The 22145-nt window shown below is 39.4% G+C and overlaps 1 protein-coding gene across 6 annotated transcripts in view; it reads right to left on the bottom strand.

Annotated features, from left to right (window-relative positions):
- LOC139755988 (uncharacterized) overlaps positions 1-22145 on the bottom strand; it is a 540334-nt gene that overhangs the window by 147000 nt on the left and 371189 nt on the right. The window contains exon 6 of one of the 6 annotated variants that reach the window (XM_071674894.1): positions 4734-17425. The exons of the other annotated variants lie outside the window; for them this stretch is intronic. Within the exon in view, the coding sequence (XP_071530995.1) occupies positions 17078-17425 (348 nt within the window). The 3' untranslated portion in view covers positions 4734-17077. Of the gene's footprint in view, positions 1-4733; positions 17426-22145 lie in introns of those variants that run through there. 6 annotated transcript variants of the gene reach the window in all.

Genomic DNA, 22145 nt, shown 5'->3' with positions numbered 1-22145 from the left:
ACTATACAGGAGAGGTCAGTAAAGTTAACTAACACTCTTTCAACTTTGTCTAAAAGTCTTTATGTCAGTCACTAATGATGAAACATAATAAACTTGTATTCCTTTTCAATTAGTTAATCATTTTCTTTGTGGACATGTTACTACTTGACATCACCGACTCTGATTTGTGGAAGGACTTCATCAGCACCTGTGTTTAAGGTCAACATGTAATGTCTAGGCAGATGCTTACTAAGCATACCGAAGACAGGTATTTTTTTGGCTATTTTATCCTTGCAGGCATTGAGATTCAGGGTCACATTAAACATATTGATATAAGCGCTTGTGAATGCACGTTCTAGTTCTTTCTTTCTTTCTTTCAAACTATTCGCCATTTCCCGTGTTAGCAAGGTAGCGTTAAGAACAGAGGACTGGGCCTCTGAGGGAATATCCTCACCTGGCCCCCTTCTCTGTCCTTCTTTTGGAAAATTAAAAAAAAAAAAAGGGGGGAGGATTTCCAGCCCCCCGCTCCTTCCCCTTTTAGTCGCCTTCTATGACACGCAGGGAATACGTGGGAAGTATTCTTTCTCCCCTATCCCCAGGGATAGTTCTAGTTATTGAGGTTAAATATATGATTAAATATATGTTTTGAGTGACAAATGAATGTACATCAGAAAACATGTGTATTATTCATTATTTATTTTTATTTATTTTGCTTTGTCGCCATCTCCTGCATCAGTGAGGTAGCACAAGGAAACAGACAAAAGAATGACCCAACCCGCCCACATACACATGTATATGCATACACGTCCACACACACAAATATACATACCTATACATCTCAATGTACACATATATATACACACACAGACATATTCATATATACACATGTACATAATTCATACTTTCTGCCATTATTTATTCCCATTGCCACCTCACCACACATGGCCTAAAAACCCCCTCCCCCCTCATGTGTGTGAGGTAGCGCTAGGAAAAGACAACAAAGGCCACATTCGTTCACACTCAGTCTCTAGATGTCATGTAATAATGCACCGAAACCACAGCTCCCTTTCCACATCCAGGCCCCACAGAATTTTCCATGGTTTACCCCAGACGCTTCACATGCCCTGATTCAATCCATTGACAGCACGTCGACCCCAGTATACCACATCGTTCCAATTCACTCTATTGCTTGCACGCCTTTCACCCTCCTGCATGTTCAGGCCCCGATCACTCAAAATCTTTTTCACTCCATCTTTCCACCTCCAATTTGGTCTCCCACTTCTCCTCATTCCCTCCACCTCTGACACATATATCCTCTTGGTCAATCTTTCCTCACTCATTCTCTTCATGTGACCAAACCATTTCAAAACAACCTCTTCTGCTCTCTCAACCACACTCTTTTTATTTCCACACATCTCTCTTACCCTTACATTACTTACTTGATCAAACCACTTCACACCACATACTGTCCTCAAACATCTCATTTCCAGCACATCCACCCTCCTATGCACAACCCTATCCATAGCCCACGCCTCGCAGCCATACAACGTTGTTGGAACCACTATTCCTTCAAACATACCCATTTTTGCTTTCCGAGATAATGTTCTCGACTTCCAAACATTCTTCAAGGCTCCCAGAATTTTCGCTCCCTTCCCCACCCTATGATTCACTTTTGCTTCCATGGTTCCATCCCCTGCCAAATCCACTCCCAGATATCTAAAACACTTTACTTCCTCCAGTTTTTCTCCATTCAAACTTACCTCCCAATTGACTTGACCCTCAACCCTACTGTACCTAATAACCTTGCTCTTATCCACATTTACTCTTATCTTTCTTCTTTCACACACTTTACCAAACTCAGTCACCAGCTTCTGCAGTTTCTCACATGAATCAGCCACCAGCGCTGTATCAGCGAACAACAACTGACTCACTTCCCAAGCACTCTCATCCACAACAGACTGCATACTTGCTCCTCTTTCCAAAACTCTTGCTTTCACCTCCCTAACAACCCCATCCATAAACAAATTAAACAACCATTGAGACATCACACACCCCTACCGCAAACCTACATTCACTGAGAACCAATCACTTTCCTCTCTTCCTACACATACACATGCCTTACATCCTCGATAAAAACTTTTCACTGCTTCTAACTTGCCTCCCACACCATATATTCTTAATACCTTCCACAGAGCATCTCTATCAACTCTATCATATGTCTTCTCCAGATCCATAAATGCTACATACAAATCCATTTGCTTTTTTAAGTATTTCTCACATACATTCTTCAAAGCAAACACCTCATCCACACATCCTCTACCACTTCTGAAACCACACTGCTCCTCCCCAATCTGATGCTCTGTACATGCCTTCACCCTCTCAATCAATACACTCCCATATAATTTACCAGGAATACTCAACAAACTTATACCTCTGTAATTTGAGCACTCACTCTTATCCCCTTTGCCTTTGTACAATGGCACTATGCACGCATTCCGCCAATCCTCAGGCACCTCACCATGAGTCATACATACATTAAATAACCTTACCAACCAGTCAACAATACAGTCACCCCCTTTTTTAATAAATTCCACTGCAATACCATCCAAACCTGTTGCCTTGCTGGCTTTCATCTTCCGCATGCCGGCTTTCATCTTCCGCAAAGCTTTTACTACCTCTTCTTTGTTTACCAAATCATTTTCCCTAACCCTTTCACTTTGCACACCACCTCGACCAAAACACCCTATATCTGCCACTCTATCATCAAACACATTCAACAAACCTTCAAAATACTCACTCCATCTCCTTCTCACATCACCACTACTTGTTATCACCTCCCCATTAGCCCCCTTCACTGAAGTTCCCATTTGCTCCCTTGTCTTATGCACTTTATTTACCTCCTTCCAAAACATCTTTTTATTCTCCCTAAAATTTAATGATACTCTCTCACCCCAACTCTCATTTGCCCTCTTTTTCACCTCTTGCACCTTTCTCTTGACCTCCTGCCTCTTTCTTTTATACATCTCCCACTCATTTGCATTTTCTCCCTGCAAAAATCGTCCAAATGCCTTTCTCTTCTCTTTCACTAATAATCTTATATCATTATATCTTTTAATAAACTTTGTAAGGTTTGATGAGAAGAGGCAACACCACTTTTTCATTTTTCTACATCAATGAATAAAAAAGTATGTTAATTGTGTTTCACTGTGCAGTGTCTTTAGCAAAACAAATGAGGAGTTGCCTAAGGAGGTCCAGGAAGAGGTAGAAGATGGTGTGGGGCAGATCGAATATCTGGATGTTCAGGTTAAGGATCTGGCATTGGTATTGGAAGGTTAATGGGCATTATTGATTATTTCTTGATTTCTTTCACTTTTTACAAGTCATGTGAAGTATTTCATTTTCACTCAAACATACTAATTCAATAAATCTAACATTTATTTTCAGCCAGTTCCATGGAAGATTCTAATGTGTCCTGTTAAAACACACAAAGTGTGCCATCCACATCATGAATGTAGTGGCCACCTCCGACACTGACCAAGCCTTGAGGAACTCACCATCCATTACTTTTCTTTTATACTGCATTTTACTTTTCTCTTTCAAAAGGAATGAATATTAAAACTTAGAAGTATACATCACGATATAAAAACTAAAAGATTTAAGTACAGGACTAAATTATTTACTGGTTTTCTTTCAGCTGATATTTGCTTTTTCAAAGAGTATCTTGAGGTGATGCAACCAGTCTGTAAGGTATTGTACACCAAGCAAAGGAAGGACAAAGCCTACGTGGGGGCACTTCTGCCCACCTTGGCCATCTCTCTCAAAATGCTGAAGGAGATGAAGGAAAGGCCTGATGTCAAGATGTGTCAGCCACTGGTAGTTTCAGTCTGGAATGGTATCAAAAGCAGGTTTGGTCCCGTTTTTGAGGACATGGACTTCATCCTGGCAGCTGCACTACACCCTCACTTGAAATTGGACTGAGTGAGACTGTTGGAGGACAAAGTCATGAATGATGTCGAGGAGATCACAGCCAAGATAAGGAAGCAGATGGTGATTATGATGGAAAAGATTCTGACAGACTTGGCTAAGGAACCCAGCAGCAGTGAGGGTGAGAATGACCAGGATGAGGACCTCATTGGGGCTGTCTACAAGGGAGGGGAATAAAGCAAAGAAATTGGGACTAAGTTGGTGGAAACATTTCTCAGCGAGAGGCTTTTGAAACCCTTCATCCTCAACAATACACATTCCCAATCCCAGCAGTGAAAGAGTTACTCATGAGGTTCAATACCATCTATCCCTTCCAGTGTCACCATAGAGCAGCTCTTGTCTTTGGGGAATGAAGTTCTCTAGCTGAAAAGATCAAGGTTGAGTGACAGCCAGTTATTGTAGTTACTTGTATCAAATACTATGAATCACTACTTATATTACTTGTACCAGTGTTTTCATTTGGTAGCTTGTGTTTTATTTCAAATGAATATTCTTCACTTATAATAAATGAAAGGACTGAGGACTAAGTTGGTCCTAGTTCCCTTGTTCAGGAAGGACCGTGGCCGGGATCATTGATCCATTTTGAGTCAAGGACAGGGACCGGGACCATTGGTCCTTTTTGAGGACCAGGTGCCCACCTTTGGCTGTTAATGCCTATAGTAGCATCCCAATCACCTATCTATTCATCTTTACCTCTGAACCCTGTATATAACTGGTACTCCCTTAAGGGGATGGCCACAGCAACAGTCTCCATAACTAGTGCACTTCAGTGCCACTTCTTGGTCTTCAGTGCCTCACCTTTAACAGGACACTGGCAAAGGGCAACTCTAGTGCAGTGTTTGTGGAGGCTCCTACCCAATGTTCCCACTGACTAAGTCTAACTAATGCTCCTGACTAATGTTCCAACCAACCACTTACACCTAATTCTCTTGCCTGAATGTTCCTGTCTACTACGTCTATCTATTGCTCCTACCATTTTGCTATAAGGCAGGGTTAACCCAGAGTGCTTACCATGGGAAAATCTAGAGTCTCAAAGAATGGGCCATGTGAGTTGTCAAGTGTTATGAAGGACAAGGAGAGATTGCATGTTTGTGGATAGAATGTCAGTAGTCCATGAGTGGGTGAGGTAGAAAAAAATACAGCTATCCAGGTCAAAGGAGTGCAACTTGACAACCACTGAAGTGCTGGCTCACTACACAGCCGTCACTAACTCTCCCAATACCCAGGTAGGTAGTAATGGAAATATACCTCCCTGGTTGTAGGCTGCCTACCAACTACTACCTCCTACCTCCAATCAATGTTAACAGATATTACAGCTTCAATTTTTTTCTATACACTGATCAGTCTCCTAAACGAGCTCTGCATCCTAACATTACGTAATAATTTGTGAAGCTGTGGTGCTCTTGATAAATGACAGATATTGTTATTAATTATGAAGACCCTCAGTAATCATATTCTTTTTATGGAAAAAATAACATCTAAAAATACCACAAACTTCAAAACACACACTTGACCGTATTCCTGGAATACCTCACATGCCTGGCAACAAAGCAACATGAATCAAAGGGTACATATGTAAACAATGTTTCATTAAGTTCTGGTGAATGTCATTTTATTAAGAAAATTTTCATAATAAATTGTAATAACAAACATTTGGAGAAATGTTTTTAGAATACTTGAAAATATCCTGCACACACAGTAAAAAAGTAAATCAAATGTGTGACCAAGTCTGAACCTGTCGAAGTCTCTAAGTTGAATGAATCCTGGTCATTCCTTATTTTTCTCAAATTTCTGGCACCATCTATCAACATACTCAAGTATGATTAAGTACTTCTGGCAGTAGGTAAAGAATTACATTTCTAATGTTCTTTAAGACTTTTATCAACTTATCTATTAGGAATATAAAATTCCACAGGCTTCACTATCATGTCCCATTGATAATGTTGATACCCATACCCTGGCGACTGCTTGGCCCCAAAATTGTTGGATGATAGACAGTAGTGTAATTTGTTTAAAAGCAAATTATCAAGGGAAAGAACAGTTTTTCAAAATTTATGATTTGTATATAAAGATTCATTACCATAAAAATACTACATACATAAGTTAATCACATGAAATAATGTGATACAAGTCAGGGATGTTCAAAATCTACCAACAAACTGAATATGGACTAATCAATTCTATCATCCCTGTATGGGAGCAGATGAAGACCATATCCTCGCATAATCCTTTCACATGTATACATCCTTGCATTATCCAGTGTGACAAGATGTATAAAAAAATCATAATACAATATTAATTCACTTGATGCATGTCCTACTCGAAAATCCAAATTCATATCAACTGGAATCTGAATTTTAAACGAAAACAAGGTAAACGTTAGAAGTAAAAAACAATTATAAAATATTTGAAATGCACTTTGTTTAACTAGTTGTCATTTCCAAGGACATCATTTGTGCCCCTTTTGTTTTTGAATCAATCTAATATAGTATGCAATACAATAAAGATCCTTTAACTGACTTAAATCTGGCACTTGCATTTTGTCATCATGGACTGACTGGCATATTAGGGCTTTTTTTGTCCATATACTCAATAAAATGAGAGATGAATCAATGCTTTGGTGAGGCAAATGCAATAAATTTTCATGCATGCTAGAAACAAAATTTGAAAATTATTTATTCTACTTATTCTGTTCGAGGTAATAACAAGTAGTGGTGATGTAAGAAGGAGATGGAGTGAGTATTTTGAAGGTTTTGTTTAATGTGTTAGATGATAAAAAAATGAATAAAAAATGACTCTATTATACTTTGTCGCTGTCTCCCGCATTAGCGAGGTAGCACAAGGAAACAGACGAAAGAATGGCCCAACCCACCCACATACACATGTATATACATAAACCCCCACACATGCACATATACGTACCTATAAATTTCAACGTATACATACATATACATACACAGACATATACATATATACACATGTACATACTCATACTTGCTGCCTTCATCCATTCCCATCGCCACCTCACCATACATGAAATGGCAACCACCTTCCCCCCCACACACATGCGAGGTAGCGCTAAGAAGAGACAACAAAGGCCACATTCGTTCACACTCAGTCTCTAGCTGTCATGTGTAATGCAAAGAAACCACAGCTCCCTTTCCACATCCAGACCCCACAAAACTTTCTATGGTTTACCCCAGACGCTTCACATGCCCTAGTTCAACCCATTGACAGCACGTCAACCCCGGTATACCACATCATTCCAATTCACTCTATTCCTTACACACCTTTCACACTCCTGTATGTTCATGGCCCGATCACTCAAAATCTTTTTCACTCCATCTTTCCACCTCCAATTTGGTCTCCCACTTCTCCTCATTCCCTCCACCTCTGACACATGTATACTCTTGGTCAATCTTTCCTTACTCATTCTCTCCATGTGACCAAACCATTTCAAAATACCCTCTTCTGCTCTCTTCACCACACTCTTTCTATTACCACACATCTCTCTTACTCTTTCATTACTTACTTGATCAAACCACCTCACACCACATATTGTCCTCAAACATCTCATTTCCAACACATCCACCATCCTCTATCTATAGCCCACGCCTCACAACCATATAACATAGTTGGAACCACTATTCCTTCAAATATATCCATTTTTGCTCTCCGAGACAATGTTCTCGCCTTCCACACATTTTTCAACACTCCCAGAACTTTCGCCCCCTCCCCCACCCTGTGACTCACCTCCACTTCCATGGTTCCATCCGCTGCCAAATCCACTCCCAGATATCTACAACACTTCATTTAATCCAGTTTTTCTCTATTCAAACTTACCTCCCAGTTGACTTCCTCCTCAACCCTACTGTACCTAATAACCTTGCTCTTGTTCACTTTTACTCTCAGCTTTCTTCTTTCACATACTTTACCAAACTCAGTCACCATAATAATAATAATAATAATAATAATAACAAATAATAATAATGATAATAATAATAATGATAATAATAATAATTATAATGATAATTATCCCTGGGGATAGGGGAGAAAGAATACTTCCCACGCATTCCCTGCATGCCATAGAAGTCAATTAAAGGGGACAGGAGCAAGGGCTAGAAACCCTCCCCTCCTTGTACTTTAACTTTCTAAAAGGGGAAACAGAAGAAGGAGTCATGCGGGGAGTACACATCCTCCTTGAAGGCTCAGATTGGGGTGTCTAAATGTGTGTGAACATAACCAAGATGAGAAAAAAGGAGAGATAGGTAGTATGTTTGAGGAAAGGAACCTGGATGTTTTGGCTATGAGTGAAACAACGCTCAAGGTTAAAGGGGAAGAGTGGTTTGGGAATGTCTTGGGAGTAAAGTCAAGGGTTGGTGAGAGGCCAAGAGCAAAGGAAAGAGGTAGCACTACTCCTGAAGCAAGAGTTGTGGGTGTATGTGATAGTAAGAAAGTAAACCTCTAGATTGATATGGGTAAAACTGAAAGTGGATGGAGAGAGATTGCTGATTATTGGTGCCTATGCACCTGTCATGAGAAGAAAGATCATCAGAGGCAATAGTTTTGGGAGCAGCTGAGTAAGTGTGTTAACAGCTTTGATGCACGAGACTGGGTTTGGGTGATTTGAATGCAAAGGTGAGTAATGAGGCAGTTGAGGGTATAGTTGATGTACATGGAGTGTTCAGTGTTGTAAATGGAAATGGTGAAGAGCTTGTACATTTGTGCTGAAAAAGGAGTGGTGATTGGGAATACCTGGTTTAAAAAGAGAGATGTACATAAGAATACGTATGTAAGTAGGAGACATGGCCAGAAAGCTTTATTGGATTACGTGTTAATTGATAGGCACATGAAAGAAAGACTTTTGGATGTTAATGTGATGAGAGGGGCAACTGGAGGAATGTCTGATCATTATCTTGTGGAGGCGAAGGTGAAGATTTGTAGAGGTTTTCAGAAGGGAAGAGAGAATGTTGGGGTGAAGAGAGTGGTGAGAGTAAGTGGGCTTGGAAAGGAGACTTGTGTGAGGAAGTACCAGGAGAGATTGAGTGCAGAATGGAAAAAGGTGAGAGCAAATGATGCAAGGGGAGTGGGGGAATAATGTGATATACTTAGGGAAGCAGTGATGGCTTGTGCAAAAGATGCATGTGGCATAAGAAAGGTGAGAGGTGGGCAGATTAGAAAGGGTAGTGAGTGGTGGGAAGAAGAAGTAAGATTGTTAGTGAAAGAGAAAAGAGAGGCATTTGGATGATTTTTGCTGGGAAATAGTGCAAATGACTGGGAGATGTATAAAAGAAAGAGACAGGAGGTCTAGAGAAAGGTGTAAGAGGTGAAAAAGAGGGCAAATGAGAGTTGGGGTGTGAGAGTATCGTTAAATTCTAGGGAGAATAAAAAGATGTTTTGGAGGGAGGTAAATAAAGTGCGTAAGACAAGAGAACTAATAGAAAAATTGGTGAAGGGGGCTAATGGGGAGGTAATAACAAGTAGTGGTGAAGTGAGAAGGAGATGGAGTCAGTACTTTGAAGGTTTGTTGAATGTGTTTGATGATAAGAGTGGCAGATATAGGGTTTTTTGGATGAGGTGATGTGTAAAGTGAGAGGGTCAGGAAGAATGGTTTGGTAAAGAGAGAAGAGTAGTGAAAGCTTTGGGGAAGATGAAAGCTGGCAAGGCAGCGGGTTTGGATGGTATTGAAGTGGAATTTATTATAAAAGGGGGTGACGATGTTGTTGACTGGTTGGTGAGAATATTCAATGTATGTATGGTTCATGGTGAAGAGCCTGAGGATTGGTGGAATGCTTGCATAGTGCCATTGTATAAAGGCAAAGGGGATAAAGGTGAGTGCTCAAGTCACAGAGGTATAAGTTTATCGAGTATTCCTGGGAAATTATATGGGAGGGTATTGATTAAGCGGGTGAAGGTATGTACAGAGCATCAGATTTGGGAAGAGCAGTGTGGTTTCAGAAGTAGTAGAGGATGTGCGGATCAGGTGTTTGCTTTAAAGAATGTATGTGAGAAATACTTAGAAAAACAGATGGATTTGTATGTAGCATTTATGGATCTGGAGAAGGCATATGATAGAGTTGATAGAGATGCTCTTTGGAAGGTATTAAGAGAATATGGTGTGAGAGGTAGGTTGCTAGAAGCAGTGAAAAGTTTTATCAAGGATGTAAGGCATGTGTACGAGTAGGAAGAGAAGAAAGTGACTGGTTCCCAGTGAATGTCAGTTTGCTACAGGGGTGCGTGACGTCTCCATGGTTGTTTAATTTGTTTATGGATGGGGTTGTTAGGGAGGTGAATGCAAGAGTTTTGGAAAGAGGGGCAAGTATGCAGTCTGTTGTGGATGAGAGGGCTTGGGAAGTGAGTTAGCTGTTGTTCGCTGATGATACAGTGCTGGTGGCTGATTCTGGTGAGAAACTACAGAAGTTGGTGACTGAGTTTGGTAAAATGTGTGAAAGAAGAAAGCTGAGAGTAAATGTGAATAAGAGCAAGGTTATTACGTTCAGTAGGGTTGAAGGACAAGTCAATTGGGAGGTAAGTGTGGATGGAGAAAAACTGGAGGAAGAGAAGTATTTTAGATATCTTAATTTAGCAGCCAATGGAACCATGGAAGCGGAAGTGAGTCACAAGGTGGGGGAGGGGGCGAAGGTTCTGGGAGCATTGAAGAATGTGTGGAAGGTGAGAAAGTTATCTCGGAGAGCAAAAATGTGTATGTTCGAAGGAATAGTGGTTCCAACAATGTTATATGGTTGCAAGGCATGGGCTATAGATAAGGTTGTGCAGAGAAGGGTGGATGTGTTGGAAATAAAATGTTTGAGGACGATATGTGGCGTGAGGTGGTTTGATTGAGTAAGTAATGAAAGGGTAAGAGAGATGTGTGGTAATGAAAAGAAAATGATTGAGAGAGCAGAAAAGGGTATACTGAAATGGTTTGGTCACATGGAGAGAATGAGTGAGGAAAGATTGACAAAGAGAATATATATGTGTGAGAAGTGGAGGGAACAAGGAGAAGTGGGAGACCAAATTGGAGGTGGAAGGATGGAGTGAAAAAGATTATAAGCAATTGGGGCGTGAGCATACACGAAGGTGAAAGGCGTGCAAGGAATAGAGTGAATTGGAACGATGTGGTATACCGAGGTCAACGTGCTGTCATTGGATTGAACCAGGGCATGTGAAGCGTCTCGGGTAAACCATGGAAAGTTTTGTGGGGCCTGGATGTGGAAAGGGAGCTGTGGTTTCAGTGCATTACATATGACAGCTAGAGAGTAAGTGTGAATGAATGTGGCCTCTGTTGTCTTTTCCTAGCGCTACCTCACACGTGCGCGGCTGGAAGGGGGTGCCATTTCATGTGTGGCTGGGTGGCAACAGGAATGGATGAAGGCAGCAAGTATGAATATGTACATGTGTATATATGTATATGTCTGTGTATGTGTATGTATGTATACATTGAAATGTATAGGTATATATATGTGCATGTGTGGGCGTTTATGTATATACATAAGTATGTGGGTGGGTTGGGCAATTCTTTCGTCTGTTTCCTTGCACTACCTAGCTAATGCGGGAGACAGCGACAAAGTATAATGAATAAATAAATATAATAGTTCAGTCTTTCAGAAACAAAAATACAAGAAGCTGTTTTTTCCATGCATTACATGTGACAGCTAGAGAATGGATGTGAATGGACACGGCTTTTCTTCATCTGTATCTGGCGCTACCTTGCTAACACAGGAAATAGCAATCAAGTATGAACAAAATAATAATAATAGTAATTCATATTATCACTGTTGGTATCTGATGTTCTCTTAAGAGATGAGATATATGCAGTCCTATACTTTTATCTATATGAAGATAATGAAGAAAATACACAAATTAATGTTTCATATGTTTGTCTTTAAGTACTATACTTTACCATAAAAAAATGTACTTAAGAGTATGAATCAATGTGTTTTATTTTGTTACTGGCCACCCAAAACACCAGTTGACTCCATGTACATACCAGTTAGAAGTAATTCTATGATATATGTGGGGTGAATGAAAGGAATAAACCGAATGAGGAAATAGCAAATGCAGACAGCATATAGATATTGAAAAAGCTGTATGAAAGAAGAGATGGTTCAAGAGACAGAACCCCAAAAGAGTAAAACTCCCTGTGCAGTACAAACAGAAAACAAATAACTAGATACAATCTTAGTTCAGTTACCTATTCATTCTTGATGGTTACAACACAAGTAATGTTTCTACATGTTACCCATTTTTAGACCATGTACAGCACATTTTTTCAAACTCATCGGTTGCCATGCAAGCTTAGGCCTGTTCATTTCCAACACATTCTCCCTCTTCTGCACTTTCTTATTTACATCCCATGCCTTGCATCCATACATCACTGTGGGGACCACTCTTCCATCAAACATACCCATCTTTGCCCTCACTAACAATGACCTCTCTTTCCACACAAACCTCACTGTGCATAGGACTTTAGTCCCCATATCCACCCTATGGCTCACATCAGCTTCCATTGTCCCATTTGCTGCCATGTCCACTCCCAGGCAACTAAAACATCCCATTTCCTCCAAATTCTCTTTACACAAACTCACATTCCCATTAATTTGTCTGTCTCTACTGGTAAGCCCAATAATCTTGCTTTTACTCACAATCACACTAAACTTTCTCTTTTCACACACTCTCAAAAACTCAGACACCAACTTCTGAAGTTTTTCATATAAATCTGCCACCAGTGCCTTATAATCAGCAAACAACAACTGACTCACATCCTAGGACCTCTCATCCCTGAAAACCAACAGACCAACTCCTCTCTTCAAAACCCTTGCATATGCCAGCCTACCACACTAAACTTTTTCTTTTCACACACTCTCAAAAATTCAGACACCAACTTCTGAAGTTTTTCATATAAATCTGCCACCAGTGCCTTATAATCAGCAAACAACAACTGACTCACATCCCAGGACCCCTCATCCCTGAAAACCTTCAGAGCAATTCTACTCTTCAAAACCCTTGCATATGCCACCCTACCACCCTATCCATGGATGAATTAAACAGCCATGGTGACATCACACCTCTGCCACAGATCCACTTTGTAACACCTATCACAAAGCATCTGTATCAACCCCACCATAAGCTTTCTTCAGACCAATAAATGCCAAATACAAATCCCTCTGTTTCTCTCTAAGTATTTATCATGCATATTCTTCTGAGCAAACATGTAATTCATACATTCTCTACAACTCCTGAAGTCAAATTACTCCTCCTCAGTCTAAAGATCGATGCATGCCACCACCCTCTCAGTCACTATTCTCCTATGCAACTTACCAGGAACACCCATGAAACTAATACTTCTGTAATCTGAACATTCACTTTTATCCCCTCTGCCATTCTACAGTGGCATTATACAAGCATAATGCCAATCCTCAGGTAAGGTATCTAACCTATATATCATATCCATTACATAATAAAAATAATGTAAAACATTACCCAACTGGAAATTTGGGAAACGTGACTGACTTACTATATGGTGTCTCAGACAAAAATGTAAAGCTTTTGAAGTATCATAAATGTATACTTATAAGCAATTTTCTTTCCATTTCAGACCATTCATAAGATACATGCCTGTATGTCTGCATCAGAAGTTTGAAAAAAGCAATGTAGTTTACATTGGAGTAACACATCTATTATATGGTGTCACAAAGGACAGCATTCATTACTTATAACTCATGAGTTCTAGAGGTTGATGCTCCAACCTACACCATAGTGAACTAAAGGTAGATGGGCTAGAGGTGTGTGTTGCATGATTTTATACAATATGAATCTTTATGCTGTTTTCAATGTACAATAACTTTTTTCACATTTATATATATTTGTACATAAAATTCCTACCATATGGTACAAAAAAATTTGCATTATAAACAGTTTCATGTTATTTCTCAAACAATTTGGAAAAATTCCACTCCATCTCTATCACCAAACTAACTTCACCAACAACACCAACATCATCACCACTCAATCTCCAACATCCCCACCATAACATTACCAATATCACTAGCAATGATTTTACAACCAATACACCACCAATTGCTCCACCATCATCACCAACACTAATTATATCACCAGCATACCTAATAATTGTACTTCACTTCCTAATGAGGCCCTGCAAAACATCTATATTGATCCTCTTGAATACATGGTGTGCCATTTGAATATTGTGTGGAATATAATGATTCAAAATTTTTATCAATGAATTCTTAATTTAAATGATGCAAAACATTTTGCTGGAATGTATGTACAAGTTTATGAAATGATGCAAGCTGTGGCAAGGGATTGCGAGAGTGTTAAGGTGAGGTTTACTATAAGCCATTCTGGTAAGAAAATATCTTGAATAAAGTCCAAAGTGACATCAGTGGGCAAGTTTAAACTGAACAGAACTATCGCAAATGGAGATATAACCAGCAAATGCCTAAAATGTAGCTTGAATCTTTCTCCACACAAATTTCACAGTGTACAGTAAAACCTCTATCATTTGAAATGCTTGGGAAATCTGATGTTTTGGATACCAAATTTTCCAATTATTCGAGGTTTTCTTATTTTTTTTTTTTTTTTGCTTTGTCGCTGTCTCCCACGTTTGCGAGGTAGCGCAAGGAAATAGACGAAAGAAATGGCCCAACCCACCCCCATACACATGTATATACATACGTCCACACACGCAAATATACATACCTACACAGCTTTCCATGGTTTACCCCAGACGCTTCACATGCCCTGATTCAATCCACTGACAGCACGTCAACCCCGGTATACCACATCGATCCAATTCACTCTATTCCTTGCCCTCCTTTCACCCTCCTGCATGTTCAGGCCCCGATCACACAAAATCTTTTTCACTCCATCTTTCCACCTCCAATTTGGTCTCCCACTTCTCCTCGTTCCCTCCACCTCCAACACATATATCCTCTTGGTCAATCTTTCCTCACTCATTCTCTCCATGTGCCCAAACCATTTCAAAACACCCTCTTCTGCTCTCTCAACCACCCTCTTTTTATTTCCACACATCTCTCTTACCCTTACGTTACTTACTCGATCAAACCACCTCACACCACACATTGTCCTCAAACATCTCATTTCCAGCACATCCATCCTCCTGCGCACAACTCTATCCATAGCCCACGCCTCGCAACCATACAACATTGTTGGAACCACTATTCCTTCAAACATACCAATTTTTGCTTTCCGAGATAATGTTCTCGACTTCCACACATTCTTCAAGGCTCCCAGAATTTTCGCCCCCTCCCCCACCCTATGATCCACTTCCGCTTCCATGGTTCCATCCGCTGCCAGATCCACTCCCAGATATCTAAAACACTTTACTTCCTCCAGTTTTTCTCCATTCAAACTTACCTCCCAATTGACTTGACCCTCAACCCTACTGTACCTAATAACCTTGCTCTTATTCACATTTACTCTTAACTTTCTTCTTTCACACACTTTACCAAACTCAGTCACCAGCTTCTGCAGTTTCTCACATGAATCAGCCACCAGTGCTGTATCATCAGCGAACAACAACTGACTCACTTCCCAAGCTCTCTCATCCCCAACAGACTTCATACTTGCCCCTCTTTCCAAAACTCTTGCATTCATCTCCCTAACAACCCCATCCATAAACAAATTAAACATTACATTACAAAATTCTGAAATTGTAATATCTTAAAATATTTCACCTATTTGTAAGTATCTTACATACAGGAAATAATATATGCAAGCATATATGACACTGAATTTCATGCACAAGTCCATCATCTTTTTGAGACATCAGATGTTCCTCTTACCCTCTGTGTGAAACATACATGGCTTTGAGGAGCTACCACCTAAATGCTAATGATGCTTGAAAAGAGCCACTATCCAAAATAGTAATCAAGGTGCACAAAATACACAAATGTGCAAGACCAGCACATAAAACTGCAATTGAAAGCTCATAGGAGATGGTAAACAAGGACCAGCACCACAAAACTCAGGGTGATGAATACACTAATCATTGTGATGTGGTGCATGCATGATGTGAAATATTTTTACATCTTTTTTAGTTTTCCACTTTGTTTCTGATATTAAGGATTGCCAACCGAAACCATAAAGCATATGATGTTTTAAACATTTCACTGTCTCAAATTATAGATTACAGAGATTCTAACTTATTAGAGATGTTTCAGACAATTTCATGGTCAGAAAAATATCCCATTTACATTTAATGATAAAGACACCAAAATATATCAAAATGTGGAGAAATGGCTCATCAGATTAAATTGTTGTAAAACCAAGAATTTTTTCAAGTTTGTAGTATCATGTTGGCATGATTACTCCCTGTTTCCAAAAAATGCAAAGTATAAGCATTCTACAGAATAATGAATGTTAATTGTACATAACAGACATCCTGCAACCCTAGTTGTGGATAAAAAGTAGAAGAAACAGTTATACACCAAAAGCATTGTTAATGTGAATAAATCTAAATGTTTTAAAATACGTAGGGCAATTTCAGGGTAGGATGATAAGTAGCCCCCTTACTTTTCAAGTATTTCAAAGCTCAACATATTTTTGTGGTGCTGTGTGAAGGACATCAGTAAAAACAATCTTACTAAAATTGAAAAATTTATGGTTATTAAACATCAAAAATATCAGTCATTTTATGATACACAATTTCCTGGATTATGAAAAATTTGAATTTAAATAAGTCTTGCACATATCACAGGAAATTGATGAGTCATTTTACTGAACGATTTCCACCCAAATGGTAAACTTCTCAGCAAGAATTCCTGTTTTATTGACATAAATGTATGATACATATATGCAAACTGTTACCTTGCTATTGAAACACTGTCTACATATTAATTAACCACTTACAAAACTCTCCAAGGCACTTATCAATACTCTCGAGAATGAAAAATTCCAAAAAGAACTTTAAGTAAATATGCAGGAATCTTAAATTTCATTAAAGAATCATATGAAAAAAAGGAATTCTCTTTTCTACACAGAAAATTTGAGTGAGGAAAACGAGGAAGAGGAAGGTTTCCAGAAATTACTTGAGTGAAAACAGAAAAGATGGTACAGTATAACAGTTGGACTAGGAAGAACATTGGACTTTATTTACATGGGTTTGAATATGTCTATCTAAATTATTCTTTTTAACGCTACGATATGAACAATGAGGGCACAGATATGGCTTTTCACCAGTGTGAATCCGAAGGTGAATTTTCAAACTATCCTTTCTTGATGCCTGATATGGACAGTGTGGACAAGCATATGGCCGTTCTCCGGTATGAGTGAGCATATGCTTTTTCATGTACCATGTTCTATTAGTGATGTATGCACAGAAGGGACACTGGTTCTTCTTGCTGTTGATGGCAAGGTCATTGTTCATTCTTGGGGCTCCAACACAGTCAGTCATCTCATCTTCATATGCCATTCTTACCTACAGGAAATGCCAATCTTACTTAGAGTCATCATAAAAGTTGAAGATTACAGTGTACAGGAACCAAATACCTCAAACAGTATTTATTGATATCAGGTGTTGGTTAATTAAAGAGGGGTCATGTTTGAACTTCATTTCTGTATGCAGAGCCAACTGACCATAAAGCATGTTTTGCTGTCAGTCACTAAGTAACTTCAAAGAAATATTCCATAGTTTGTGGATTAATGATCCAGATTCCACAGTTGGCCAAAGTAATTGTTAGTGTCACTAACTACTTGTGTCTGATGCTTAACATTAGTGAACCATGAGAGGCACCTCACGGGCCACACCCAAGTTGAACCCACTGGCCACCATAGTTACATGTTCATGTATAAATGCTTACAAACTAGTGTATATTGCAGTTGCTTTAAGTCATAAATCCTTTTCACATGTATTTGTCTGTAATAGGTTGTTCTATAATATTCTGCACAAGTGACACTGAATTTAAGAGAAAGGGAGAGAAAATAAAGATGAAACCCCTAACATCACTTTATCTGATGCTTCCTTCAATATTTTCTAAATATTCTTGCCTTTCTTCTCACTCTTCTCAGTCTTAGAGGTACTGAGAATAATAACTCTCGTTACAGAAATACACAAAACAGTAAGAAAATGCCAACGAGGCACTACAGAGGCATTTTTCAGGCGACAATGTGACCAGCACTGAGGATGGTCTAAAAATACGGGTTGAGTCTTCACTTGCCTCCAAGCCACCACACACACACACACTACTCATGAAGAGAATAGGAAACATCTTGCACATGATCAAAGCAATAATACAAAAAGAACTGTGGAAAAATATTTCTTGTGAATTTTTTAACAAAATGACAATATATTCATCATCATTTTGTTTGCCCAAGTTTTAAGGATGACTAGATGTTCGACAGTGGTTCTCCAAAATTGTTAAAATGCTAGGTATCTGTCATGCTTATGGAGATTACCCACATTTACAACCAAAAACTATGATGAAGTTTCTGTTCAATACTGGATGTCTTAAAATATGATTTGGCAGTTGTTTCCCTGTTAACACTTCTGATTTTGCTGTTACTGTAGTGTCTATGGATATACTTTCTGAACTGTTTAGATAAATCAGACTCTGAACTTCCTTTGTTCACAACTAAGTAACAGAAATCTATCTTTTCTTATAAACAGCTGTTTATCTTTGTGTCACCCTTCACCCCATTCCCATCTATATGGTAGATCAAGTATGTGCAGTCTCTCACTCTGCTCAGACATACCCTCAACTTATATCTCATATAAAGTACTTAGGAACACTGGTCTCCACACTGACACTGTAAAATAATTTCTTGATCTTTTGCTTTAACTCCCTACTTCTCCGGATGTATATCTAAGTGAGGCAAGCAAATCTTCTAGATGAAAATATACACATTGAGTTTCACACCTCTACTTCAAGACCATCTGCCAGTCTGAGTGGTTCTTGAGTTGGTAGTGTGTGAAAATTTCTCCCTAGAGTCAGTCACCCACTGCCCCTGACAATGACAATGCATTCTTTTAAGTTTTCTAAGAAGGAAACTGAATGGCTTTTAGTTACATTTAGAGGACCAGATGGAAGATGATCCTGAATTACTTGATGATGATCTTTGGATTGTGTGGAGAGTAATTTTATGGAGACTGACCCTTACAACATTGAAAGCTGACCAAGCTTTGGCAAGAGGTGTTTCTTGCAAAAGAAGAGGTAGTGTTGTTAGCACCCATCTGACCTTGACAACACAGCATGTGACTAGCGCAGCTAGTAATTTTGCAAACTTTTATGAATCTCCTTTTGTGAAAAAAAAAGTTATTGAATTACACTGATTATGACATGAAATGACATCATACACAATGAAACATAGTCATAATCAGTGATCATTTTGCATGTGAGTAAAACAAACAACAAAATATATGTAGTGGCAACTGCACTTAACACTTATGCCCTACTCTCACAATTTCTAAGGCATTGCACTGCCACAACTACAAAACTTCTACACATTATCACAGTGATAGTGGTATTCAAAACACATTTCTGAAATGATTTTGTTTTCATTTCTTATGATTATCTTTGAAACTGTAAGGTTAAGAACATCTTTTATACGATTTGAAAATTGTGAGATTCCTAGGGTTGGAAATGAAACTTAATCGAGGAGGTATGGAGTTAAGTCCAGTGTGCTAAAATGAACAACACTGACTTCCATGCTTACATAAGCATTACTTAATTATGTTCTTCCCATACCAAAATGATTTGTCTATATGTCCACTTTTAAAAACAAAACAACTACATTACATTCAGTCAAAAGTCAATACAGCAGCATCCTCTCCTGAAGTGCCTTTAATGATCTGTTTCACCCACTGAATTTGCATTTCTATTCCATGGTCTACCTCTGATCTTAGTCCATTCAATTATATCATCATAAATCTTCTTTGGTGGTAAAGTAGCTAAAGCATCCAAGAATAGGACATCCCTATCCTTAGCCACCCTGCTGGGTTGAGGCTTAGCACACCTTTTTTTTTTTATATTATACTTTGTCGCTGTCTCCCGCGTTTGCGAGGTAGCGCAAGGAAACAGACGAAAGAAATGGCCCAACCCCCCCATACACATGCATATACATACGTCCACACACGCAAATATACATACCTACACAGCTTTCCATGGTTTACCCCAGACGCTTCACATGCCCTGCTTCAATCCACTGACAGCACGTCAACCCCGGTATACCACATCGCTCCAATTCACTCTATTCCTTGCCCTCCTTTCACCCTCCTGCATGTTCAGGCCCCAATCACACAAAATCTTTTTCACTCCATCTTTCCACCTCCAATTTGGTCTCCCTCTTCTCCTTGTTCCCTCCACCTCCGACACATATATCCTCTTGGTCAATCTTTCCTCACTCATCCTCTCCATGTGCCCAAACCACTTCAAAACACCCTCTTCTGCTCTCTCAACCACCCTCTTTTTATTTCCACACATCTCTCTTACCCTTACGTTACTCACTCGATCAAACCACCTCACACCACACATTGTCCTCAAACATCTCATTTCCAGCACATCCATCCTCCTGCGCACAACTCTATCCATAGCCCACGCCTCGCAACCATACAACATTGTTGGAACCACTATTCCTTCAAACATACCCATTTTTGCTTTCCGAGATAATGTTCTCGACTTCCACACATTCTTCAAGGCCCCCAGAATTTTCGCCCCCTCCCCCACCCTATGATCCACTTCCGCTTCCATGGTTCCATCCGCTGCCAGATCCACTCCCAGATATCTAAAACACTTCACTTCCTCCAGTTTTTCTCCATTCAAACTCACCTCCCAATTGACTTGACCCTCAACCCTACTGTACCTAATAACCTTGCTCTTATTCACATTTACTCTTAACTTTCTTCTTCCACACACTTTTCCAAACTCAGTCACCAGCTTCTGCAGTTTCTCACATGAATCAGCCACCAGCGCTGTATCATCAGCGAACAACAACTGACTCACTTCCCAAGCTCTCTCATCCCCAACAGACTTCATACTTGCCCCTCTTTCCAAAACTCTTGCATTTACCTCCCTAACAACCCCATCCATAAACAAATTAAACAACCATGGAGACATCACACACCCCTGCCGCAAACCTACATTCACTGAGAACCAATCACTTTCCTCTCTTCCTACACGTACACATGCCTTACATCCTCGATAAAAACTTTTCACTGCTTCTAACAACTTGCCTCCCACACCATATATTCTTAATACCTTCCACAGAGCATCTCTATCAACTCTATCATATGCCTTCTCCAGATCCATAAATGCTACATACAAATCCATTTGCTTTTCTAAGTATTTCTCACATACATTCTTCAAAGCAAACACCTGATCCACACATCCTCTACCACTTCTGAAACCACACTGCTCTTCCCCAATCTGATGCTCTGTACATGCCTTCACCCTCTCAATCAATACCCTCCCATATAATTTACCAGGAATACTCAACAAACTTATACCTCTGTAATTTGAGCACTCACTCTTATCCCCTTTGCCTTTGTACAATGGCACTATGCACGCATTCCGCCAATCCTCAGGCACCTCACCATGAGTCATACATACATTAAATAACCTTACCAACCAGTCAACAATACAGTCACCCCCTTTTTTAATAAATTCCACTGCAATACCATCCAAACCCGCTGCCTTGCCGGCTTTCATCTTCCGCAAAGCTTTCACTACCTTAGCTTAGCACACCTGACCTGCATAAATAATCCTAGAAAAAGTGATTGCCTGCAAGCATTTCACCCAACTCATGTGACTGGAAATAGAGATAATGAAGATAACTCTTTCTGAACCCATCCTTTGCCTTGCATCCTATTAGATTATGCTATCTTAAAAGGTTTCCATACATGCTTCTTCCTAATCATTTCTTTGTATCATAAACCTTTGTTATATTTTCGTTCTTTCCCCTGTCTGTTCTCTTAATTCCAGCTACACAACATGTCATCCATCTTTATTGCTTTTATTATTTACCCATCTGGATACAGGAAAACAAGAGTTTCATATCCATATACTGTATCAGAGTTGGAAAAAAAGCACCCCATCATGCAAGCTTCAAGAATGGTCTATACTTAAATTCATTCCCTCTACCAAAACTCTTGCTGCATCTTAAATTCTTCTCTCTTGCATGAAACTAACCTCAACTTATCATTT

Source organism: Panulirus ornatus, chromosome 20 (genome assembly GCF_036320965.1).
Source record: "Panulirus ornatus isolate Po-2019 chromosome 20, ASM3632096v1, whole genome shotgun sequence".
Taxonomy (NCBI): Eukaryota; Metazoa; Arthropoda; class Malacostraca; order Decapoda; family Palinuridae; genus Panulirus; species Panulirus ornatus.
Note: the sequence above shows the minus strand (reverse complement) of the source record. Positions and strands in the feature narration are given on the sequence as shown.